General features: G+C 45.6%; 1 protein-coding gene across 1 annotated transcript; it reads left to right on the top strand.

The window, feature by feature from the left end:
* Positions 1-8,455: 8,455 nt before the first annotated feature.
* On the top strand, positions 8,456-24,168 carry LOC119188285 (zinc metalloproteinase nas-6-like). Its single transcript, XM_075888477.1, has 4 exons — positions 8,456-8,547; positions 9,567-9,687; positions 22,799-22,974; positions 23,859-24,168. Exons 1-4 carry the CDS (start codon positions 8,469-8,471, stop codon positions 24,083-24,085), a joined length of 603 nt encoding a protein of 200 aa, XP_075744592.1. The 5' UTR covers positions 8,456-8,468; the 3' UTR covers positions 24,086-24,168.
* The last annotated feature ends 2,613 nt before the right edge of the window (positions 24,169-26,781 follow it).

The following is a 26,781-nucleotide window of genomic DNA, read 5'->3' as shown; positions in this document are numbered from 1 at the left end:
CGGGAAGAGTACCTGAATCTTAGAAGAATGTCAACATCATCTTAATACATAAGAAAGGAGATGACAAGGACTTGAAGAATTACAGGCCAATTAGCTTGCTCTCTGTAGTATACAGGCTGTTTACAAAGGTAATTGCAAACAGAGTAAAGAAAACATTAGAATTCAATCAACCAAAGGAACTAGCAGGGTTTCGAACAGGCTACTCAACAATCCACCACATTCATACTATCAATCATGTAATAGAAAAGTGCTCATAATATAGCCAACCACTATATATAGCCTTCATAGATTACGAGAAGGCGTTTGATTCAGCAGAAATATCAGCAGTCATGCAGACACTGCGGCATCAGGCTGTCGATGAAGTATATATAAACATCCTGTAAGAAATATACAGGGGATCAGCTGCTACCATATTGCTTCATAAAGAAAGAAACAGAATACCAATCAAGAAGGGTGGAAGGCAGGGGGGATACAATCCCCCCAATGCTATTTACCGCTTGCTTACAGGAGGTTTTAGGACGCCTAGAGTGGGAACAGTTAGGCATAAGAGTTAATGAAGAGTACCTTAGTAACCTGTGCTTCGCCAATGACATCACATTGCTGAGTAACTCAGGGATCACATTGCAACTCATGATTACGGAGTTAGACAAGGAGAGTAGAAAGTTGGGTTTTAAAATCATACTGCAGAAAACGAAAGTAATGTACAACAACCTCGGAAGAGAGCAGCGCTTCGAGATATTTAATAGTGTACTTCAAGTTGTAAAAGACTATGTCTACTTAGGGAAGGTAATAACCGTAGAGCCGAACCACGAGATTGAAGTAACTAAAAGAATAAGAATGGGGGGAGCACATTCGGCAAGCACTCTCAAATCATGTCAGGTAGATCGCCACTATCCCTCAAAAAGAAGGTATATAACAGCTGCATCTTGCCGGTACTTTGCTATGGAGCAGATACCTGGAGACTTACAAAGAGGGTTCAGCTTAAATTGAGGACGACGCAGCGAGCACTAGAAAGAAAAATGGTAGGTGTAACCTTAAAAGACATGAGAGCACAGTGGATTAGGGAACAAACGGGGGTTAAGGACATCATAGTTGAAATCAAGAAGAGGAAATGGACATGGGCCGGGAATGTAGTGCGTAGACAGGATAACTGTTGGCCATTAAGGGTAACTAACTGGATTCCCAGAGAAGGCAAGCGTGTTAGGGGGAGACAGAAGGTTATATGGGCAGATGAGATTAAAAAGTTTGCGGGTATAAATTGGAAGCAGCAATCTCAGGACCGAGTTGGCAGGCGGAACATGGCCGAGGCCTTTGTCCTGCAGTGGACGTAGTCAGGCTCACAATATATATATATATATATATATATATATATATATATATATATATATATATATATATATATTGTGAGCCTGACTATATATATATATATATATATATATATATATATATTTGCTTTGCCCATTCATCGTTTTCTTTCTTGCTAAGAATGGCGCTACCATGTAGGAGTAGTGTAGCGATGGGTTAAATCCTAACAATAACTAGCGCCTACAGTTAAGACTGCATGAGTGCGTTAACATGGAGAAGGCTTCAGTACGGAACAGCATGCGTTGACAGCAAGGCAGTTTCTGCTATGATTCTGGACACATCAAATCAATCTACCGTGTGTCGTTGAATCAAGAGCGCAGTCGCAACACGCAGTAGTTCTTTCCACACGCCACTTACAGTTCAGCCGAATTTTCCACAACACAAAGCACTACAGAAAGGCGTGCAGTTACATCAGTGTGCGATTCTCGCGAAAGTGATCGTGTTGGACCATCGAATTGCAACGTAGTCGGGAGCAGAACGCCTTCGGGCATTCAAAGCGCTCATTTCTGTGTCTCGCCTTTCTGAAGCGAAGTGCGTGAAAACTTACCGGGCTGGCAGACACAACGGAGTGGGTCAGAAAAGTTGGCAGCTTCATCGAAGCATTTCTACACCACGTTGCCTCGTTTCAGGTGAAGCCAGTCGCAGGCCCACAAATAGCGTATCCCTAGCCACGCAAAATCACCTGTTCGGTAACCCGTCTTATAGAGATCCTTTTTAAAGACGATGGTCTTTCTTGGGACCTTCGACACAAAAATTTGTCTGTCTGTCTGTCTGTCTGTCTGTCTGTCTGTCTGTCTGTCTGTCTGTCTGTCTGCGTGTCTGTCTGTCTGTCTGTCTGTACATTTGCCTGCTTGTCCCTAACATTACTCTAAACGGCACCAAACGATACCCCAAACGGCCTAACCCATCCGCAGCGCCCACCAATATTGCTCAAGGTCTAGCGTCCATACATAAGCGATTGTCAATTAGAAAGCAATTATTGAGCATATCTGAGGCACCATAACAACACGTCAATATTCTGTATGTGTGTATTTTTACTAGAAAAAGCATACATAAGTAATTCTAAGGACCGTAGCGCTTATCACGCTGCGCTGACGATGGAACGCTTGCTCTAAAAGGCAAGTGTTTCCAACGGTTTGCTAAGACGACACGGTAGTGGCACCTACTCGTCGCCTTGCGTTCTACACCATATCGCCCCCGAGATGGGCGCGCACGCCGTGCACTTCGTTTTCTAAGATAACTGCCAGATAGCGCTCATGTATCACGTGTGACGTGGCTTTATGCGCTCTATTGCCTCCGCTACATGCTCGAGGCTCTCTAACGCCACGCCTCCAGAATGCCATTCACCAATTTTCTTGCGCAGAACATCAAATAAACGTTTTGTTCACTTTCTCCGGACGCAAGACTATCGTCTTTTTACGACATTTGCAGTGTAACATGCAGATACGGGGCAACAGTTTTGGCATCACATGTATTGATTGTTATCTGTGGTGATAGCGGCATATACAATGGGCTGTGTGCTGCTCTTGCGTTCGTCAATTCAGCAGGCGGTTCGGCTCTATAGCTTCCACAGGGCTGTCAAGAAAAGCTGTCGCCGAGTATAGTACAAGAGCTTTGTGATGGTTGTGCAGAGTGCTTCATCACATAACATGCATGTAAAAGGCACACATGCCGGTTTAGCAGCAATACACCATGTAAAAACTGTAGCGCTGAACGTGAACCAAAGCCGCAAGTACCTCCAGAAAGAGGCGCTTTACTTTCGCATGGTGAGCGATTTCTGTCATACCCCCCTACACGGTATTTGTTTGAACCTGAATTGTCTACTTCCGCTATTTGCCGGAAATAAGCTGCGTGTTGAGACGACCTCTAGAATACGTAGTTTTTTTTCGCTTCAGCAATGTTTACAGCGTTCTGTACTACTTCCGGCAAGTCTGCAAAACTGCAGAGTATTGAAATAAAATAATGCTATGAGATACATTCGCATGATGTGCCAGTGTATTTGCCGCACATGTTGCCGGATACGACGCGTACGCTCCAGTTTCGTCGACTGCTGTTCCCATAACGGTCTATATTTTGGCGTGAGCAACGTACCAAAGCTTATCAACCACGTTTTCATGCCTCGTTTTTTTAGAGCACTCGCTGAAATTTTGAATTCGGTGACCTTGATTATACGACAGCTGCGGTGGCTTTCCAACACCTCGTAAACCACATGGGTACAACCTCTTTGCTAAACGCGTGACACTATGCGGACTGTGCTCGTCTGAGCTTTTGGCGTGCGTCTAAACTAGCGTAGACAACATCGGGATCTGCGTGGACTGTACTGAGAACAATGACCGAGGCACGGACGTCGATAATTGCTGTTGTGCTGCTATTGTCCGCAGTATCGACGTTGCGAGGAGCTCCGACCACTTACGCAGAACTTCCGTGGCGACTCGGAGGTATGATGTGTCCGTATAAATGTTAATACAGACAAATACTTCACTTTTTTTCCCCAGTTCACTGTGTCGACGGCTGGTGATCCTCGAATTTTCTGTATGCTGCCTTCATGTTTGTAAACCTGCCATATGTTGTGTTAGGAAAGTGCTTGGCTCTCACACTTTTGCATGCGTGTGAACCACAGTGACGCGAAAAATGGGATACAGCTCCTTCTAATAGTGTAAGTTATTTTCAGGTCGGGCATCACAAATTAAGAGCTAGCTTGCATGCTATTTTGTATTCGATGAAAATATCCAATCTAGGTACGATTTTAAGGAAAATCCAAATAATAATGATTTCAAGGAAGTCTAAACTACGTTATTTGTATTGTATTATTTGTACCGCAGTATTCGTAACGTAGACGTGAAGAAAGTAAAGTAGGCGAAGAGACAACTTGATTCCTGGAGGGAGCAAACGTGCGATTTTCAGATGGCATGTTCGGGGCGAGCCAGCGGCTTGTTGATTCTTGTTCCCTTTACATTCGTCGCTTTACTACAACACACTTCATACGGTACTATTAACGTACCGTTCACTTCTTTGACCTCATTACCTCCTGGTTTTTATTCAAGTCGTGTATGATATGATATGTAGGTATGAAAATGTTTAATTATTGCGGCTTGGCTTCTTTAAAGTATGGTATGAGTAATATATACGCCACGAAAGAAAGTAGGAAAACAACTTGAACAGTAGTTTGGGAAACTTTCAAAATATCCTAGCATGCTTTCATTTATTTGTTTACTCATATACGCATACCAAACAGTCTCTAAGTGAGCATACCACGCGAGTGGAACTACACAATACTTTTTAGCAGAACAAAGTAAAGAAAAATAGATATTAAATCTATGTATTGCGCAATTGGATAATGTAGTAGATGTGGTGTATCACAGCGCTAACACTGCAGAGTAATTGGTAAAACAATTAGCGTATGCCATAGAAATTTCGTGAGATTCCGAGATACCATTTTGAGAAATGATAAATTGTCATTAAGATGAGTGAAGACGCATTCACGAACAGAAGTGTAGACCGTGATAAATGAAAAGTAACATAAAAAACGCCGAAAGTTATATGATTGTGCTTACTGCCGTGACGAAGGGTGCCATAACAAAATTTCTACAGAGGAAGCGAACGGGAAAAAAACCGGTGACGGTGAACAGTGACTCTTTCATTCGTTTTGTGCCTTCATCCTATCAGCGAAGTGGGCAGTAGAAAAAGCGGGATACTTTGAAGGAGACATCGTACTGCCAGAAGGTCAAGCAACCACGGTAAGCACTCGACCTCCTACTGAAAGTTCTTCACGGGAGCATGTCATTTGAAAACTTTAAAACAGATAAAGCTAACTATAAAGTTGTACCATGCCATTAAACCGCTGTCAGTAGAATATGCAGGATGATCAAACTTGAGTCTACAAGTTTGCTGTAGGCATTGAGATAAAGACTACATATACAGTAAGGTGGTAACTCCATAAGAATGGAAGCTTGAGCAAATTGGCATGCGTTCATATTGGTTGATACAGCTCACGAGACGACGAGGATGGCATAAAGAAAGAAAATAGACAGGTGCGGGCTCGATACTAAAATTCACTTTGAAAAAAAAAAACAAGCATACGTACATATATACTGGTGATGTAAATCTTTCACCAAAAAAACAAAACAAAAAAGAAACAAAAAATTCATTCGTAAAACATCCAAATAAGTCGCATGCGGAATAAACCACACCTTAAAATATACAAAATGCAAGAAGTATCAAATTCTGTTATCATGCAGTAAAGCAATGGCCAAGGTGGAAAGTTCATCAATGTTCGTTTAGTCTGTTCAGTAGTACACTGTGTTTAGTATTAAAGCATAGTATGTTTTCATGCAATTTTGGTTTCGGTTTCACAAGCGCATGCAATACGAACATTTTCAAAAGATAGGGTAATACGGCTCTAATATTCACAAGTCTTGAGATATTCATGGGTGCACCAGAAAAAGGAAAATACATGGTATCGTTGCTGTGCTCTTTTATATATTCTATTACAAGGGTAATACGCCAGGGGTTCAAACCTGCGTGCAAAGTGAGCACCATACAGTAATGCTTGCATTTGTTTTTTTCGAAATGAATGATGTATTTTTATTTAAGGAACACAGCGAGCATCTTTTTAGAAACGGTGAGATTTATTTTTGAGGAAAAAAATGACGCGCTTGAGCAGAAACTCTGGCCTTGAGCAGTGGCCAAGGGGCTCGGCTGCTGACCTGCAGGTAGCCGGATCCAGTCCCGGCTGCGGCGGTAGTATTTTCGATGGAGGCGAAAATGCTGTAGTTCCATGTGCTGAGATTTGGGTGCACGTTAAAAAACCCCAGGTGGTCGAAATTTCCAGAGCCTTCCCCTACGGCGTCTCTCATAATCATATGGTGGGTTTGGGACGTTAAACGCCACATATCGAATAATCTATCAAAGGCGCACGCATGTGCTAGCCGAAGACGATGCGAACGCGAGTGTCTGTTAGTGGTTCACGGGCCTGGCGTTTTGTTGTTTGCCCACGAAGACCAAACAATCCCGAGGTCCAGCTTCACTGGGATAAATTTACCACATATCTGTGCGCTTCACTGCAAATGTTGTCGAAACACGCTTGTCTTCGGCCAGCCTGGGCGGCATCTTCTGGACAGGCTCTCAATGAACCCGATATCTACTCCACCAACCGATTCCCCCGTTTCGTAGCTGTGGCAGCAGAAACTTAGAGTCGAGCCTCTTCCTCGCAACATGGATCCCAGTCAACCCACAGGCAGATGCCTAGTCCAAACACAATTTCTCCACAATTGACACTCCAACACTCCTGGCGTGTTCTATGTGGATGTATCAGACCCAACTTACTCGGGACCCTTTACAGCCGCAGTGATCCCTGAGGGTCACCACATTGACGGTCTTTCATTCCGGTCACCTAATGCAACTCAGTCACCTGATGCACCTCATGTCATCGCTTTGGCTGCCTCTCATGGCTCAGCAAGAGTGATCATCACGAACTCGTGCTTCATCTGTTCCTGATACCTGCATGGTATCATAGCTCTTCTGTCCGCCGGCCTTCTCCAGGCGCCCTTATAGCGGTTTGAACCTCACTACATCCGCATAGTCTGGTCTTTTGGCCTGGTGGGTCTTCCCGGTAACGAAGCGGCTCATACCACTGCCTGTGTTTCTCTCTCCCTGGCCGTTACATCTTTCGACACCACGTCTCTCCCAGGTGCGTCAGCTCTTACGAAGTACGAAGAAATCCTTGATTGCTATTGAACATCGGGCTGTCTTTACCTAGAACATGTACGGGGTGTCTCTAAAGCGGACGAGTGACTTCTGAAACGCTTGCAGATGAACACCTGTTTGTGTCCAGTGGCCACCCAGCAATGCCGGGTATACGCGGCTACTGGGCGAACCGTGGGTTGCTGGCTGACCCCCACCACATGATTGTGCATTGCTCTGCCATACCTCTTCCTTTTTCATCCCCCTTCCCTAACCACAAGGCAGGCTTAGGAGGAGTTCCTGCTCGGCGGCTCCACCCGGGACGCTCAGCGCTTCTTGTTGGCCCGGGCCCGAGTGGTGATGATCTCCAGTAAGCTTCTAGAATAAAGATACCACTAAAAGGCACTAGTGGCACGACTCCCAGAAACTTTCTCAATAATTGGTTTAGGAGCGAAGCTCCTTAAGGTATGGGTCATGCGTCTCCTGTATGTGGTATCCACGTCTCATTTCAGTCCTTGGAATGTTCGCTGGATGGTAGTATATGATGAACACATGATGAAAAGATGCGAGATGGCGGTACTTGGAGTGTTCAATAGCTTGTCGGACGGACGGACTGACATGCGGACAGACAGAAGGATGGCCATACATACATACATACATACATACATACATACATACATACATACATACATACATACATACATACATACATACATACATACATACATACATACATAAAGATGGACGGAGTGGCTGACATACAGACGGACAGACAGCAGGACGGACAGTCGCGGCCAGCGGATGATTCACGCTTTGCCCATAACACCTTTCGGAGCTTGGCCCCCACTCATCATCATTCACTCCGTGGATATGCTGTGATTTTTTCCGCCACTACATCTGCCAGTCATCTTTTACTTGCATAATTGATTGATATGTGGGGTTTAACGTCCCAAAACCACCATATGATTATGAGAGACGCTCTTTTTCTTGCATAGCGTCCTGTTTGCAGCAGAGCATAAGAAACACTAAGGTCTTTAGAAATATGTATTTATGTATTTAGTAGGAAAGAAACACACCACTCATTACTCGTGTAATAATGTTGCGCCTCAAGTATGCGTAGCATTTGCTTTTTGATAGATGATTTTCACAAGTATGAATGCAGTCGTCCGTTCAAGATTGCGGCGCGTTCAAAGTGCTTAAACTTTGGCCATGAGACTGTATCGGGAGACAGACAGGTACATAGAGAAACAGACATGCATACCAAAATGCCTGCGTTCAAGTATCCCATGAAAGATTGTCGTTTTTATAACCTGGCCACCTGACTTCAAACCCCCTGTATGCGGCGATATTATAGGCATAATAAGAAATGGACGCTCGAAAGACCTTTTGAATAACTTGCTCCACACGTATGCAAACCTGGCATGCAGAGAAATGCGGTGGCGACTGGAAAGCAGCTGTGGCCCGGAGGTGTGATTCCCTACACTGTGGATATGTTTTTCAGTAAGTGAAAAGAGTACTGATAATATAAACTGGGAGCAGTACACGTCAATACATTTTAGCTTAATAAAAGGGCACCTACACCGCGTGTCAATTTTCTGCCATACACTAAGGCGTATGTCAGAATTGGCCATGGATAATGTCTCGTGCTTGGCGTATCCGCAATGCAGCTGTGAAAGGCACAGCAGATTGAAATAATTTTGTGTGATCGCGACTTCCCTTCACAACCGAATAATGATCCCGGCGTCAGAAAAAAAAACACCAAGAAAAAAAAGCAAAATAAAATCACTAGAAGAAACTATAGTTATTATTGTGGAAGAGTTCTTTAGTTAACTAATACATTTATTTTTACCATAACTTACCGACTTGCAACAAGGTACGTGGGTAGATATGACTCAAAACAGTTGCACCTAGTTGGATGGGTGCATTATAATAGTGGGTGGAGATCTATACAGTGACCACATGAATTGTAAAGCAAAACAGTTTTCTTTGACTAACATATTACATACAATGACATGGTGACTACAGCACTTCTTCCCTCAGGCTATTTGGTCCATTGAAGATTCGTTTCCCGAATAAATTGTAAAACACAATACTGAATCAACAGATAGTAACAATATGACGTAAATGTTCGGATTGTTACAATTGAGATGCATGCACAAAGACTAGGATGACAAGAGAAGCTAAATGCATTTGCTGCATAGGAACCAATAGAGCGAAAAAAAAAACAAAGCTTGATGACCATTGTCGTGAGTACACGGGAACGAACATATCATCACCCAGTATTCGGATAACGGTACATTTTGAGCTATATTATTATCCAGATAGCTCATGCACTCGCACTTTTCTGAAAAAAAAACAAAGTGACTTCTGGCATATTTCTGCAGCCTTGAGCGTATGTACTGCACTGGTCATTGAGGCTGTTAAATTTGATTAACTGCTGGCACAAACAATTTTCGTACAATTTGTCTCTACATGAAGAAGAATTATGGTTATAAATCTTGCGTGCATCATATTTTCAGGACAGGAAGGAAAGATGAATCATGTCAGACAGTGGATGAACATGGTCGAGTACCTGACCTGCCTGCGATTTGTTGAGCGCACGTGGGAGGAACACTATATCCACATTTACTCCGGTATCGGGTGAGTTTCTAACTTAACTCCTAACCAGGAGGCGTAGATGTGGCTTCCCTAGAAGAACTCAAGCGTAGTAAAATATACTCGAGTCGAACATCCAAGACAATTTCAGGAAGGCCTTCAATACTAGGCCAGCAAAGAAACTAGCTCTGCCTCGAGTGCTTTTAGAAACTCGCATAGCAACTCAAACAGAGCAACTCAAAATGCCACAACAGTGCTTTTAGACTAGAAGCAAAACTGGTAAACATTTCGCGTCAAGAGATGAGAGGTATTTCGATGCTTGACCTGCTCAACGCATGCCTGGTGCTTTTTTACGCAAAAACAGGTCATTTCCAATAACCCCTGAATCCGCAGTACCGAGTTATTACAGGCAGGTGAGGCAGTTATTTTCAGTCAATATTTCCTTACCAATATGACGGCTATTTATACCCCACCCCCAACATTTTCGAAAGACCCTTACCCTTTTTTTCGTAAACCTCTTTTTATAACATTTTTATGGTACTTGGTTGCACTATCATAGCACCACACCACTGCTCAGTGAGAGGACAGGGGCGAATGCGCGAGATACGTTACTACAAAGCCTTTCAGCTCACCAATCAAAATGATCTCTCTGGCTTATGCACCAATCGACGGCTTCTATCATTCTGACTTCACCTTCATTGCCATGCCAGTCACACAAATTATGATAGGTAGACCAAAGAAATTTTCGTTAAAAAAAAGAGTTTAACTCTTGTTGTGCTCTGCGAAGGGGATACGATGCTAGCCGTGTGTGCCAGTCATACCTAAAACTTGTTATAGGTAGCATGAAAGGTGTTCTTGTTTCTCTTCGCGAATGATAACCTAAATTCTGCGCGTGTTTCGAACATATAAACAAAAGGGACAGAAATTTATGGGATCAGCTGACTTTAACAAAGCGTTAGAGGGTCATGTTCTCCTTCAGTTACAACAGTGACAATAAAAATGAAAAAAAAATAGTTTATGGTCAAGGGAAGGACGTTGCGAAGACGTAGAAAAACATGACTGCGCGCGTTATTGTGATTGTGTTTCATTAAACCTAGAATTTAGTTTTTTAAAGAAATGTCAGACTTCTATTATACTCAGGCGAAGATCAGTGAAACGCTGCATAGGCATGCTAACTGCACCCGGCATATATCCTTTGAGCAAAGTAGCTCAACTTAGTGGAAAGAGGTGAAGAAAGTTGGCCAACCATGAGCAGCCAGCGAGCATGAAATATGTGTGGCTTGCGTGACAGGTGCCATTCCGTGAAGTGACTCGTACATATGTTGCATTGATGCAGGCAACTGTGGGACTTGCTAACCTTTTATGGCCGGTTATACCTTGAGCATGACATGCAACAAAATAAAGTAGTGAAGGAGAATAACGTGGCAGCTGAGTTGTAGGAAATTTTATCTCATTAATCTCATGTGTACTCAAGAAAGCACAGTTACTTTTTGGGTATAGATAATACAGAAAAAAATATTATGATATTGTTCATTAAAATTGCGGACGGTAAACGTTGCAGCGAGATAATCTTGACAGGACGTTTGGACTCAGTCCTATTTTGTTCTGTTCTATGAGTCATTAAAATTGAGAAAAATGAGTGCCTGTCAAACAAACGTGATCAGTACTCCTTTTTTAAAATTGAACTGAGGTTGTACAATTTATATGTTACACAGACGAATCGCTTGTGCTTCAGCACGAACAAAATAACCTAAGCCAAGCGCAAGAAGCCTATAAGGTGCATAGTTTTGCTTTGCCGTGAAAAGGAGAGACGACGACGAAGTGATTGTGGCGTAGAACACTGCTGTCACTATCTGTAATTTTTCAAAGTTATTCTGCGACTCTGTGCAAGACACCGTTCCAGTGACTGCGGCGATGGACGTGGATTCGCCTGGGCTTCCACCTCAACCATCGACGTCGTCCGCAGCTACCACGAGAAAGCATACGGGCCACCCGAGTGATGCCGACAGCGAAGATACGCTGATTTACTCTACGGCCAGCGACGAAAGCTCCGATGAAGGTGACTTCGTGCCTGTGACAAGGCGGCAGCGAAAAAGAAGACTAGTGATGCCGTCTTCAACAACAAGTAAGAATGTGACGACGACGCGAGGGCCCACGATATACACAATTCTGTTTGTGCCGGTCGATGGGGCTCATAGTCTCAACCGGCTCAATCATCAAGTCACGTCTAGGTTTCTTGAGGAACTCGCCCAGGGAGAGATCGCGGATGTGCGGAGAGATCGCGGACGTGCCGTAAGAATATCCTCGCCGTAGACGTCACTCAACGAAGCACATTGGAAGTGCTGAGCAACATCAAGATGTTGGCTAACATCAATGTTCGCTCATATACACCTGATGGCCGCAACTCTACGGCAGGCGTCATTTACGACGTCGACATTTCCATCAGCGAAAGTGACTTTGCTGCTCTCATCAAACCGGTGTCTGCAGAACTTACTATACTGCAAGCTCGTCGCCTTGGCGAATCACGCTGCGTGAAGCTCATGTTCAAGGGTGATAGCCTTCCATCGCAAGTCAAGGTCAGCCATTTTCGACACACACTGCGACCCTTTGTACCGAAGCCCCTTCAATGCCGGAAATGTTATAGATTGGGACATGTCAGTGCTGTTTGTACAATCCTGGCTGTGTGCTCGCTATGCTAAGATTCACATAGCGCAGACGCTTTCCAGGCAGAACTTCGAAAATATCGAAACTGCCATGGCCCTCACGAAGCATCGTCAAAAAATTGCCCAATCATGAAAAAGGAAATGCAAGTGTTGAGGCAAATGGTCCGGGATGGCTCAACTCACAGGGAGGCCGCTGCCCAAGTACGACGCCGGCGGTCTCGTCGCCGGAGGCCCCTGAGGAGACCCAGTGCTGAAGCAAGGACTGAACCTCACCAAACGACCGCCGGCATACCACCTCAAGCGTCCAGACAAGCCGACAACAAATCCTCCAAGCAAGACAAGAGCATCACCGGCTCGCCTGAAGCATGGCCAGCGCTGCCAACGATAGACCCACCGTTTGAGCCACTGCATCGCTCGTCTACAATCACTTCTGAACGAGAATGCGGTGATAGTCGCGACAAAGTAATCGTAGCCATGGTAAAGGCCCTTATGAATACCATTTATATGCTCCTCACTAGCATTGACAGTCCGGCTGCAAAGAGTGCACTTCAGTTAGTGGATGCGCTGAAGCCGGTGCTATCAAGTCTGGAAAGGCACCATGGCTCCGCCCCTGCATGCCTTTCGTAAAGAGGTCAAAGGAGCTTCGATATTTCAGTGGAATGCCCGAGGCCTCAAGCCCCACATTTCTTATATCCGACAATTTGTGTTTAAAAACCAGTTTCCAATTATTGTTATCTGTGAGCCAAGGCTACACAATGCAATACGACTATCCAGGTACGAAGCCTTCAAGTCCACTACCTGCAACGAACAGAGTAAAGTCATTGTATATATCAGATGAGACCTTATTTATATCGAGCACCGAGTAGCACCTCACGATGACAACCAGTATGTCTGCTTGAAAGTTAAACGTAGAGACCTCACTTCCACGCTTGTAGGCGCATATATATCACCTTCAAACCGTTTTGAACCTGAAAGACTACGTGCACTGTAAACAGCCACACCTGGACCATGGATCATCACCGGAGATTTCAACGCTCACCGCCCACTATGGGGAAGTCAGAAGACAGACAGTCGCGGAAGGCAAGTATTCTCCTTTGCTCTGCAGCAGCAGCTGCTTTGTGTAAACGACGGTAGCCCAACTTTTCTACGGGGAACGACATACAGCAGCTGCCTTGGCTTGACATTTGTGTCACGAAGCCTAAATGGAAAGGTCAAGTGGTTCGCAGACTATGAAACTCATGGAAGCGACCACATACCAACTTATTTGAAGATCAAGGGCCTGTAAAAATTGCCAAACTACGACACTTCGACTCGCATCGACTGGACAAAGTTCAGGTCACTGACAGAAAAAAGGTGTCAAGAAAATAAAGCGCCTCCTCTTGACACCCTCGTGGATATGATTAGAGGTGCTACTCAAGAAGCGACCTATCATATTCAGCATACTTCAGAATATTGTCAACATCAAGCGGAATTGGAACGGCTCAGAGCGATCCGTCGTCGCGCAGAAAGAAGATATAGGCGCACTAAGTCCATTCACGACTTGAGGGAGGCAAGGCGCCTACAGAAAAAAATTCAGCGGCGAATCATTTCACTTCAATCCTTTCGCTGGAAATATCTGTGCGAATCTTTGAATCCACACAAGCCTTTGAAGCAGACATGGAGGATTGTCCGTGGCCTACGAACATCGCCACATCATCCACATCGCCCCTTCAAGTGTCTTTCTCTCCACCAAGGCCGCACTGAAATTGAGGTAGCAGAAGATTTCTGCATGAAAGTTGCCGGTCATGCGTTCGCGTGCACCACGCGCCACCTAGAAAACACTCCAGTTTCCAGAGATTCAAGAATGGACACCTTTTTCTCTCTAGAGGAACTATTAGCGGCCTTGACGGCATGCAAACGATCTTCATTGCCTGGTCCGGATGGGATCACGTACATGGCTCTTTGCAACCTCGGAGAAGCAGCTCGACGGGCCCTTCTATCCGTGTACAACGACTCGTGGAGCAGCGGATTTATCCCTCATTCATGGAAATCCAACCACCTCGTCCCTGTGCTTAAACCAGGTAAATCTCCTCTGCACTTGACCTCTTATCGCCCCATCGCGCTTACCAGCTGTTTCGGGAAAGTGATGGAGAGGGTGATTTTGACTCACCTAGAGTGGTACCTGGAGCGCCACGAGGTATGCCCTCATGCTATGACGGTCTTTCGGCGTGGTTGGTTCGCAATTGATAACGTTATAGACCTGGTCTCATCTGTTCAGCATCAAAAAAGACTGAAACGTTTATCTGCGGCGTTGTTCTTGGATGTGAAAGGTGCATACGATAACGTATCACATGAAGCCATTCTGGATGTCATGGAAAATGTTGGATTAGCGGGTCGGGTTTACCGATGGATCCACAGCTATCTGAAAGGCAGAAATTTCTTTGTACAGACGGAGAATGGCACAACAACGCACCAATGCAACCGTCGAGGTGTGCCTCAAGGTGGTGTTCTTAGCCCCACATTTTTCAATCTAGCACTATTTGGCCTGGTTGACGCACTTCCAGAATCTGTCCATCTATCAATATATGCAGACGACATCTGCATCTGGGCGTCAGGCGTAACACGCCTTCATTTGCGTGCCCGGCTTCAGAGAGCGGCTACAATAGCGATAAAGTACCTGGAAGAACGGGGACTAGAGCTGTCATCAGAGAAATGCTCGCTTATAGCATTCACGCATCAGGCTATGAGTCCATATGTTATTAAAATCAACGGACACACGATCAACCACGTGAAGACCCACCGATTCCTCGGAGTCATAGTTGATTGCGACCTCTCCTGGAGCCCTCACATCGCCCACATGAAATATAAACTCATCATGATCACCCACGTACTGAGGTTTCTTGCTGGAAAAACGTGGGGTGCATCGGTACGAGCAATGCTCCAACTCTACACCGTTCTGTTCCTCGGTTATATGCGATACAGCTTACCCGTGCTTTGCGGGATCAGAAGAACAAACTTGCGCGTCCTCCAGTCAATCCAAGCCCAAGCCCTGAGAGTATGCCTTGGTCTCCCGAGATGCGCGTCTACAACAGCGACAGTCATCACTGCGCGTGATTATCCAGTCAACGCATACATCTGCGTAGACGCTTTGAGAATGCACATAAGACATTTCGCTCGGCTTCCATCTTATCACCTCGCCTCACTTCGAACTTCCAGGCCCCACTCAGCGTTCAGCGCAACTGTAGCTCAGCATTGCGCAGTGCTTCCATTGCACTTCACGCATGCAGCACAGCCGCCGATACCATTATGGTGCCTACACCCACTCAAAGCCCTTCTTACAATTCCTGGCATCCAAAATAAGAAAAAGTCGTTGCATCTAGCCCTGAAACAGGCCACATTACTTTTCCTGCAAGAGAAGCACAACGGACGCCTTCACATTTACACGGATGGCTCGGTGTCTTCAGTAAGCTCTGCAGGGGGATGGTTATTCCCGCGAGGCACATCACAATTAAATTCATGACATCGCATTTGACGTCGTCGACAGCTGCAGTACTTGCAGCCATACGTGCAGCTCTGGAGTTTATAGTGAAAGAACCTTCGAGATTTGGTCTATCTTCTCGGACTCGAAGGCATCTCCTCAATGTCTTATGTCACCCTTTCGCCATGGACCTAATGAACAGTTAGTAGCTGAAATAAGGCTTCTTCATCACCAAGCAATCGAAAAACAGCACAGCATAGTGTATCAGTGGATACCAGGTCATTGCGGTATATATGGCAATGACCGCGCAGATGAGGCCGCTAGATCTGCACACGATGGTACCCAATACACAGCCATCCCGTTCTCAAGAACCGACGCAGCTACAAGACTTCGTTCGCTTGCACGTGACCTCACACTGGTAAAGTGGAACTCAACAGACTTCACAAACGCGCGCCTGCATAACTTGGATCCCGATCTGCAGCTTCGTCTTCCCCCAAGGATATCTCGAGCTGAGGAGACTCTTCTATGCCGCCTGTTGCTTGGAGTGGCCTTCACGAACGCATACTCTTATCTAATTGGGATGGCCAGCTCTCCTACATGCACTAACTGCAGTTGCGAAGAAACCATCGCGCACCTTCTGTGTGAGTGCACCCATTTCAACGTGCAAAGACAAGAACTCACTGCAGCTCTGGATAGACTAGACGATCGGCCTTTGTCGGAACAAAGGATTCTGGGTCATTGGCTGAGCCCATCCTCAGCCCAGAAGGCTTTGAAAGCTTTGCTGCGCTTTTTGCGGAGAACTGGCCTCAGAGACAGACTTTAGTGTCTTATACTCTTTGATGTTGCCTTTCCTCTGTCGCATTTTTTTTGTAATTTCTCCCTCTCTTCGCAACATTTCTTTTTAACATCTTTCATTCCCCTCACCCCTTTCCCCAGCACAGGGTAGCCAGCCGGTCTAAGAACTGGCTAACCTCCCTGTCTTTCCGCTTAAACTTTCTTCCTCCTCCTCCTTTGCTGTCAAATCGAATGCCGGTGTACTTTATATAATACAAAGGAACTTCATGGGAGAATGCACGTGGCTAGTTATGAGCGTTGCCTCAGAGGTTGAACCAGCTGTTTTCTTTAAAAAATACCGCTTTGTTGTTTTTTGCGACTCATGTGGCTGCGACAGATGTCGCTGTGGATATACGAGAGTGCATTGATGATGTTTTACTGGTTGCTTCTGAGCCATTTTAAAAACTTAGCAGAAGGAGCAGAATGATGAAGGTATGATAGGATGCTCTCTGCCAACAAGAAATAATCATAGGACGAAACGAATGCGGGGATCTTACTTTCTGTTTTGAGCCAAGAAACAAGTTTTGTTTCGCAAAGCAAAAGGAAACATCATAGTTGCTGTACTGAGGAACGATGACAGAGTGTAGTCGTCCTGCTTTGTAACCTAGAGACCATCCACAGAGAAAAAAAAACTTGGTGTAACTACCTAGCCTCTTCAGCAGATGTAACAATGACATAAAAACATAGCTCACCATACTCACTCATGAGTACACTCACTCGCACTCATTCATACTCATTTGAATGTGGTGAGTGTGAGTATGAGTGAGTACTGATGAATATGAGTAGGAGTGAGTAGAACGTGAGTGGGTGCTCATGAGTGTCAGTAGGAATGAGTATGAACGTGAATGAGTACTCTGAGTGTGAATAGGAGTGAGTATGAACGTGAGTGACTACTCTGAGTGTGAGTATGAATGTGAGTGAGTACTCTGAGCATGAGTAGAATTTAGTATGAACGTGAATGAGTATTGAGTGTGAGTAAGAGTGAGTATGAAGGTGAGTGAGTATTTTGAGTGTGAGCATGAGTGAGTATGAACGTGAGTGAGTACACATGAGTGTGAGTAGATGTGAATTGGAACGTGAGTGAGTACTCATCAGTGTGAGTATCCGTGAGTATGAAAGTGAGTGAGTATTCATCAGTGTGAGTAGGAATGACTAGAGCTTGTGAGTGTGAGTAGGAGTGAGTATGAACGTGAGGGAGTACTCTGAGTGTGAGGAGGAGAGAGTATGAACGTGAGTGAGAACGTGAGTGAGTAGGAGTTTGAACATGAGTGAGTACTGATGAGTGTGAGTATTCGTTAGTATGAACGTGAGTGAGTATTCATGAGTGTGGTTAGGAGTGAGTGAGAGCTCATGAATGTGAGTAGGAGTAAGTACGAACGTGGGTGAGTACTCATGAGTGTGAGTAGACTTGACTGCGAAGGTGAGTGAGTTGCTGTGAGTGTAAGTAGCAACGAGTAGGAACATGAGTGAGTTACTATGAGTGTAATAAATATTTGTAACCATCGCAACGGCGTCCTCAATACATTGGAAATTACGGGCACTTTGGCATGCAAGCTTAATGTACGTAAAAGCCTTCAGTTAGTTTGGAAACTGGGGGAGCCATCCTACATCAGATGGGGGGAGGGGAGGGGCGAGATGACTGCGCAAAACTCGATTTGAGGGTAGGCGTCCATTTTATTGTAATTTGAATTTTCTAGACTCAATAACTTTGAACTGCCTGTCCCTATAGCTACCGTTCTCGCTGCACTTGCCTTTTGCGCCTTCAGTCTACGCAACCCGCTGATAATACATGTAAAACAAGGTCTTGAGAAGCCCTTCAACAAAAATCGCCACGCGAGCCGCTTCAGAAAAAAGAAATGCACTGCACAAGCGACAAAAAAAAAAAAAACCCGCTGAAATGGCCCGCGAGAGAAAGCACATTGTGTGCGCGACGCACATTGTGCGCAGCGATTTTGCAGTTTCTATCTCTGCGTTGTCCCTCAAGTGAAGGTTGCCTTGAACGAAAACCTTAAGTGATCTCATGACCTCTCAAACGCGAAGCTGTGTGCAAACTTCGCCTTCTCAGTGCCCCATTAAGAAAAAAAAAAAGGAAAGCTTGGAGGGCGGTTGAGCTTCGCCGTCAATAGTATAGTATGCGATAGCGTAATCGCACCCTCTTCGCATTGCCGTTTCAATCTCTACCCTTGCTTCACTTTTCGGCGGCTTATTATGCCTTCAACGGTGTGCAACAATGTGCAATAAGCGCCCAATCACCCATGATAATTTATTCTATCATTCACATAATGCTGGCTAATACAAAAACACACATAACGCAACTCGTTAATTACCATTTTATTCGGCTGTCCGTGATAACCCTGCGTACGTACACTGCCAATGAACGTTAACCGCGTCCGCAGATCCATAAATAAGGCCCCCTGCAGTCGTCAGTGCCGGCACGGAGCCAACGAAGTCTCCGCGTGAGCGCGACCCACACAGGAAGGAAAACATCTCCGAAGATGCGCACAATTTCTCGAATGCAAAACTGCCGTACGCGACGCATTCCGTCTGAAGGCGAGGCAGAGAGGGGAGGCGCCGTCTCGACGGTCGCGCCGGGCCACAAAACACCTACCAGTGGCCGGGGTGGCCGCGGCGCCGCGGCGCCCGCCTGTCCCGCTAGTGCATTCAGAAGGGGCTAGGGGCAGCGGAACGAACGAAGCGGCCGAGCCGGATGGCATGGCAACGTCTTGGGTTCTGGCGGGTAATCAGCGGCGGCCGTGTAGTATACTGCAGCTCGAGAGCGTCTCTATTTCGCGCGCGTGCGTCGAAGCCTACGAAAGCGCGTTTTGAGTGCTTGTAACACATTACTGAGATTCTAGACGGTGTCTCAGCGTCTCCTACGCGTCATGGCACACAAATGAATGTGCAGGTGCGTCGTAATTGCGCTGAGTCATTGCCTGTTTGTGGAACCTACCGACCCTTAAAAAAAGCGACAATTGTTCAGCTCGATTGTTTATTGAGTAACCTGAGTACACGTAACACTACCTCAATGTTAATATTCATCATTGGCCTGACAACATCCACTGCAGAACAAAGGCCTCTCCCATGATCCGCCACTAAACTCGGTCCTGTGCTTGCTGCTGCCATTATGTACCCGCGAACTTCATAATCTCATCTGCCCACCTAACTTACTGTGTCCCCCTAACCCGTTTGCTTTCTCTGGAAATCCGGTCAGTTATGCTTAATGACCAGCTGTTATCCTGCCTACGTGCTACATGCCCGGCCCATGTCCGTTTCTTCTTCTTGATTTCAACTATGATATCCTTAACCCCGGTTTGTTCCCTGATACACTCTGCTCTCTTCTTGACTCTTAAGGTTACAACCACTATTTTCCTTTCCATTGCTCTCTGCGTCATCCTCAAAATAAGCTGAACGCTCTTTGTAAGCCTCCAGGTTTCTGCTCAGTAGGTAAGTGCCGGCAAGATGCAGCTGTTACATACCTTCGTCTTAAGGGGATAGTGACAATCTACCAGCCATGAGCTGAAAATGCTTGCCGAATCTTCTCCACCCCAAGTGACAATCTACCAGCCATGAGCTGAGAATGCTTGTTGAATCTTCTCCACCCCACTCTTATTCTTCTAGATACTTCAGTCTCGTGGCTCGGCTCCGTAGGTACTACTTGTCCTAAGTAGACGTATATACCTTTTCCAACTTCAAGTGCACTGCCACCTATCTCGAAGCGCTGTTTTCTTTCAAGGTTGTTGTTCATTACTTACGTTTTCTGTCGGTTATTTTGTAGATTCCAAGAGAAGGAAAGCGGGAAAAGGGGAGACAAAGTTTGGTGGGCAGATGAGATTAGGAAGTTTGCGGGTATGAAGTGGCAACAGCAAGCAAAGGACCGAGTTGACTGGCGGAACAGGGGAGAGGCCTTTGTCCTGCTGTGATGATGATGAGTATGTGAATGTAAAAGTACGTGGGTGAGTGCGCCTGAGTATGGGTAGGCGTAAGTATTAAGGTGAATTCTTATGTGAGTGCGGAGGTTAGTGAGGGCCTATGATCTTCAGCAGGCGTGAGTATGAAGGTGAGTGAGTAACTATGAGTCTTAATTGAGGTGCACGAAAAATTGAAGAACGAAAAGGAGACGCCTGGACACGGCGCGCTGTCTCGAGGTGTCTTCCTTTTGTACTTAAATTTTTCGTGCAACTCAGTTAAAATGAATTACAAGTTCGCGCAGCAGTCCATGTTTCTCTAAAAGTATGAGTAGTCGTGAGTATGAACGTGAGCCGTGAACAATGAGTGTGTGTGGCCGTGAGTATGAGCGTGAGTGACTGTGAGTAGGCGTGAGTATGAACATGAGTGAGTACTCATCAGTGTGAGTAGTCGTGTGTATGAACGTGACTGAGGGCCTATGAGTGCTAGCTGGCGTGAGTATGAACCTGAGTGAGTACTCATCAGTGTGAGTAGTCATGAGTATGAACGTGAGTGAGGGCCTAGAGTGTGAGTTAGCGTAAGTTTGAACGTGAGTGAGTACTCATGAGTGTGAGTAGGAGTGAGTATGAACATGAGTGAGTACTCTGGGTATGAGTATAAGTGAGTATGAACGTGAGTGAGTACTCATGAGTATGAGTAAGAGTGAGTATGAACGTGAATGAGTACTTGCAGTGTGGGTAGAATTGAGTTTGAACGTGAGTGAGTACTCATGAGCGTGAGTAGGACTCAGTATGAACGTGAGTGAGTACTCTGAGTGTAACAAGGAGCGAGTATGAACGTGAGTGAGTACTTTGAGTGTGACAAGGAGTGAGTATGAACGTGAGTGAGTAGGAGTGAGTGCGAGTAGGCGTGAGTATGAACGTGAGTGAGTATTTTGAGTGTGAGAAGGAGTGAGCATGAACGTGAGTGAGTACTCTGAGTGTGACAAGGAGGGAGTATGAACGTTAGTGAGTACTCATGAGTCCGAGTAGGCGTGAGTATGAACGTGAGTGAGGGTGAAGGCTGAAAAAAAATGTTGTGAGTGAGTATGATTGAGTAGTCTCTCAAAGTGCCGACCTATGCATAAAAGGAGCAGAGCTCAGCGTTCAAGCTGCGAATAACTACATAATTTTCATCCTTGAGAAAAAGTTGCACCAGCCCTTATTTACCACGATCATCCGAATGGCCGCAGGCAAAGAATACATGGTCTGATACTGCACTGGAGGTTACAGTGAAACGTTTACATACTTCTTATCCTTTAGAGACCTAATAACCAGACATTGTGGTACTTTAGGGACCTTAAAATGAGCCTTGTTGTATTTAAGTTAGTATTAGGCGCTCATTAGCAGCGTGTTGTGTGTGGCGCAACTAATGCGGCTGCTGCAAGGAGCGGAGGTTCAGGTTTGGACTCGGGCAGACGCCTGAGGTTGCAATGAAGCATCTCTTCGCCGGACTACGGCTTTTCCTTAGCGCTGCCACCGAGCACTCGAGTCATCGAGGGGCAGCCATTCCAAACCTTATTAAACACTTTCCCTCCTTAGCTATTGTAGAAGCTAGACAAGGAGAAGGAAATCAACTACTTAGAAAAAGTATCAAAAGATGCCCAGCGTCCTCTGCGCTTGCTGTTGTCCTCTATTCATAATTCCATCTTCACAAACAGCTTGCAAAACAATTGAGGTCTGTTAAAATAAATCAAAATTGTGTTGTAGGAAGTGGGAAGTCTTCCTTTTCATAAGGCGCTGGTGCTTCAATAAGTGAAACACACGAAGATAACTGTGACATTCGTTTGACAAGGACCCATATAGTTTATTCTCCATTCTTGCATTAGACCAGCTTTCCTGCTGCTTTGTCGAGGGCTCAGCGCACTTTCTGAAGCAGATTACCATAACTTCTGGAAAAATATCACGGTACTTTACGAAACTTTACATGTGCTGTTTTCCATTGAAATTATTTGAATGTGTGAAATCTCATCAAAGCCATACCAATAGTTTTGAAGGGGGTTTTAAAAAGTGAGGTTTGTTATTTCGTAACATTTTTTCCTACGCACAACAGCTCACAGATTACCGCTTAGGTTTACTATAGTCACTTGCGCGATTAACAAAACACCAAGACAAGTTGAAAAAAAAACAGGTCGAGTGGCACCAGTTTCTTTATATTCTTCGTGTTTTGGAGGCCAAATGAGAATAAGGAGAATGAGAATGTGCTACCAGTTCTCCCTGATTTATGCTTAATGTGGGTTGTATGTCATTGGCGGCAGGTGCTACTCCTATGTCGGTCGCATTGGAGGCGAGCAAGCTCTTTCACTAGGCCGAGAATGCCTATACGAGGGCACAGTCGTCCACGAGCTGCTGCACGCAGCGGGATTATACCATATGCACTCACGACCAGACAGGGACGAGTATCTGGATATACTATGGAACAACATAGACCCCGGTAAGCATATTCTCTCGAGCATACTTTGTCGTGGGTAGCGTTTTAGAAGTGAAGGTGAACCCGGGCGCAGGGCTATTGCAATTATTAAGCTCTTCAATACTCCACAAAGAACAAAAAGTGACAGTTGGTTTCAACACGAAGCAGGCCAAAAAGTAGCAGTGTTGTCATTGTGACTTTACAGACCACAAAAGTTAGTCACAGATGTGCGAAAGGACGCCGAACCAGCCGTGTTTTGTTGCGGCGCTTGAAGGTAGGGTCGAAAGCGGGGGCCCCTACGTGACCGCGGGAGAAAACCAGCGCTTTGGTGGTCACGGGCAGGGGGAGGGGGAGAATTAGCAAACGACTGATTCCTTTGTACGTGTCGCAAATATTGTAGTCAAGTTCGCATCGACACTGCAGAAAGCACAGAGGCCACTTAACTCACTACAGCGGGCGCGCTTGGAGAAGCAGTGACTTGCTAGCTTTTTGTGTAGTGTAGTGTATCCTTCGTCTAACGTGAAGCACCAAACAGCCAAATCAAGCACGTTGTTAAATCACGAAATTGAAATCCGCACAGGTGTGGCAATTAACACCATGGTGGCTCTAGGCTGTACCTAATTACGGTAGTCTAATACGGAGCTTTGGTGTATAAGAACTAAACATTTAGCACGTGAGGGCTCAACACAGTTAACAGGAAGTTTGACTAAAGTTTCCTGCGCGTAGAAGCAAGCTTACGTTTATTCTTTCAGGAAGGCCAGTCATGAAACAAATATTTGATCTGGAAGCTTCCGGCATTGTAGAAAAATTCATTGCGATCAATTACCATCTTTCAAAAAGCGACTGCATGCCATCTGAATGTCATAACCTACTCTGCGACTATAACAAGCCCTGTTAATTTTAAACAGAATACATCGACCACTTCGATAAGTACAGCGCCGAAGATGTTGATTCGATCCTGCCATTCGACACGAAATCGGTCATGCTGTATTCTGCGGACGCGTTCGCTCTTCATCCAGGCCTTACGACTATGAAGGTGAAAGACGGAAGTGATTTGCCTGCCGTCTACAATAAAACAGGACTCAGTGATAACGACATTCTGAGCATCGGTATGTTGTATAACTGCTCAAGGTGATGACAGCGTCAACTTACACCACACCAACACAAAGATCACTGTACTTAAGATATGCGCATAAATTGTTTTGGTAACTCCTCTTGAAAAATGTAGTCCACAATTTTTTAGTATGTCTTTGATCATTCGAACACTTACGTGGTCTTTAGCTTCCCTTGATAAGTAAGCTGACTCATGCATCTACTCACTTTGCTCGAATAACATTGTATGAATGTTTATTTTTGCACAGCAGTTTTTCTTTGAAGAACCTAATAACCATTCTGATTCTCGGCGTATGTAAGCATAGCATGTTGTACGGCGCATGTATGATCTCGTTGTGTTTTCTTCTCACCGTTAGATCTCTCCTCTGTTTGTTAAGACTGGACACTAAAGTGATTATAATAATATGTGGGGTTTAACATCTCTAAACCATGCATCATAAGAATACGAGAGACGGTGTAGTGGAGGGCTCCGGAAGCCTTTCGATCACTTGGGGTTCATTAACGTGCACCCAAATCTGAGCACACGGGTCTACAGCATTTCCGCCTCCGCCGAAAGTGCAGCCGCCGCCGCCGGGATTCGATCCCGCGATCTGCGGGTAAGTACCTTAAGCGGGTAAGTATCCGAGTACCTTAGCCTCTACACCACCGCGGCGGGGCGACACTAAAATCAAGTATGTCTATTTACAAGAAATATAATTTTCTGAGAACATAATTTTCAGCTAATATACGATAATAAATTCGTCATACAATGAGTAAAGCTCCGTCAAAAATCACTTTGTCGATCTTCGTGTCGCAACCCCAACGCAGTATATTCGTGGGAGTTAGCAGATTAAAAAGGTAATAATTTTTTATTCAACCAGGTTCATTCAATAAAAGTTTTGGATACTTGGTAAACCGCTATGGCTTTTTTGAAGTGCAACGAAATTTATATTTAGCTACAGCAATTATAAATTATTTACTAGCCAACGCCATCAAAATATGAGATGTCATGACGTGTTGGCGCGATAACTACAACGCTATTCATGTTTTACAACGACAGCTGTATATGGCTCGGAGAAACGAAAAACCGCCTGGCAGGGGCTTCATGAGTGGTCTCCATGGGCTGTGTTATCAGTTACGTCGTTGACAGCCTCCTACTCATGCACGCCTGCCATTGGCTGCGTTTTGAGTGTCGTAAGGCATCCGTCCCGTTGCAGCCATGGCCCATAGCACGCGTTAGTTTTTCTTGAAATGTTTCACATGGGTACGGCACGTAAGTTATAGAAGAGCACCGACAGCGGACCTGTCAGAGCTCGCATTCGTCGGGCCGATGGTGTATAGTACGGGCATAAAAACAGGCTCGGCCGGCCAGTTGTCGGCAACACTGGCGTACCGATGATCCGGCAGACTTCGAAGCTGCGCTAAATCGCAAACATGAATGCAAGTGCCGGTGGCGGGTGGATCCTGCAACCACGCCGCTGACTGAGCTTGCGATCGCTCACCACAACGCGGTGTTGAGGCGTCAATGATGATTGCGGGAGCGTGTTCGCTGGGGCGGACGGCCGCTTTACGCCGGAGTTGCTCCAGCGGCACATTGGCTTTGCCTGCAACGTCTCTGACCGCATGTGGTTATAGAACAACCACTGTGATTAACGCATTGCGAAATGCATTTAACCGCTTATTACACTGCTGCATGACCGTGCTCATGTAAGGCAGAGCGTGCGGCATGTGCAAAAATAAACACCGTTGTAAACCCAAGCCAAACATGTGTCTATCCTCATTTGAAAGAGCGAATATCTACTAAAGGACCACTCGCCAGGTTTGACCATTTTGAGCTGACAAGCGCAAGGCGTAGACGAGGCCTCATGATCACGTCTGCCAGACTTTGCAACGCTACGCGCCGCGGAAATGGGTCAAATTTCATGATGAAAGCTGCTCCCCCTTCCCTCTGCCAGCGCACGCGTACAGAATGAGGGCATGACGTAGGCGTAGGAATGGCCCTACGCACACGGCAATACAGTGACGTTGGTCCTCTACGTAGACGAGTCTGCTCTGACGTTGTCAACAGTATACCGCGTGGCATGGCAAAAATTATTCAACACAACATGCGTATTTTATGTATTTGTTGCTTTAAGAGATTAATAAAACATGAAAAAAATGGCAGCATATCCACGGAGTGAATGATGGAGAGTGGGGCGAAGCATTCGTTCGTCCATGCGTCCGTCTGTGTGACCGTCCATGCGTCTGTTCGTGCGTCCGTCCCTGCGTTCGTCCATGCAGCTGCGCCTGCGTCCGTTCACGCGTCCATCCATGCATCTGTCTATGTGTCCGTTCGTCCATCTATTCAACACTCCAAGTACCACCATCTCGCCTCTTTTCATCATATATTCCCCATATAGAAGCACCGCCATCCAGCGGACATTCCAAGGACTAAACGAGAGGTGGCACAAGCACATTTTCTTACGGCTTGCGCTTCGGGTCTACTTGCCACCTTCAACCCCCTTGAGTTTATGATGTATACTAGTTCACTGTATTCATGGCACCGCGGCCCAATGCTCGCTAAACCTTTCTAATACCAAGGAGGTTACGCCCAGCGAGTATAACGTAGCAACCTTTTCCTGTCAGATAGTGCTCAATGTACATGCCAGTGGCTGCTAATGTGAAATGAGAGACAGGAAGATTCAGCTTTTAATTTCTTACGGCTTGCGCTTCGTATCTGCTTCCCCCCTTTAACCACCT

Source organism: Rhipicephalus microplus, chromosome 3 (genome assembly GCF_043290135.1).
Source record: "Rhipicephalus microplus isolate Deutch F79 chromosome 3, USDA_Rmic, whole genome shotgun sequence".
Classification (NCBI taxonomy): Eukaryota; Metazoa; Arthropoda; class Arachnida; order Ixodida; family Ixodidae; genus Rhipicephalus; species Rhipicephalus microplus.
The sequence above is the reverse complement of the archived record's forward strand: the minus strand, read 5'-3'. Positions and strand labels throughout refer to the sequence as shown.

Coding starts and splice junctions, on each gene's coding strand:
- LOC119188285 (XM_075888477.1), top strand. CDS start 8,469: ATGCAGAGAAATGCGGTGGCGACTGGAAAGCAGCTGTGGCCCGGAGGT. Junction 8,548..9,566: donor CACTGTGGATATGTTTTTCA/GTAAGTGAAAAG, acceptor TCATATTTTCAG/GACAGGAAGGAAAGATGAAT. Junction 9,688..22,798: donor CACATTTACTCCGGTATCGG/GTGAGTTTCTAA, acceptor CATTGGCGGCAG/GTGCTACTCCTATGTCGGTC.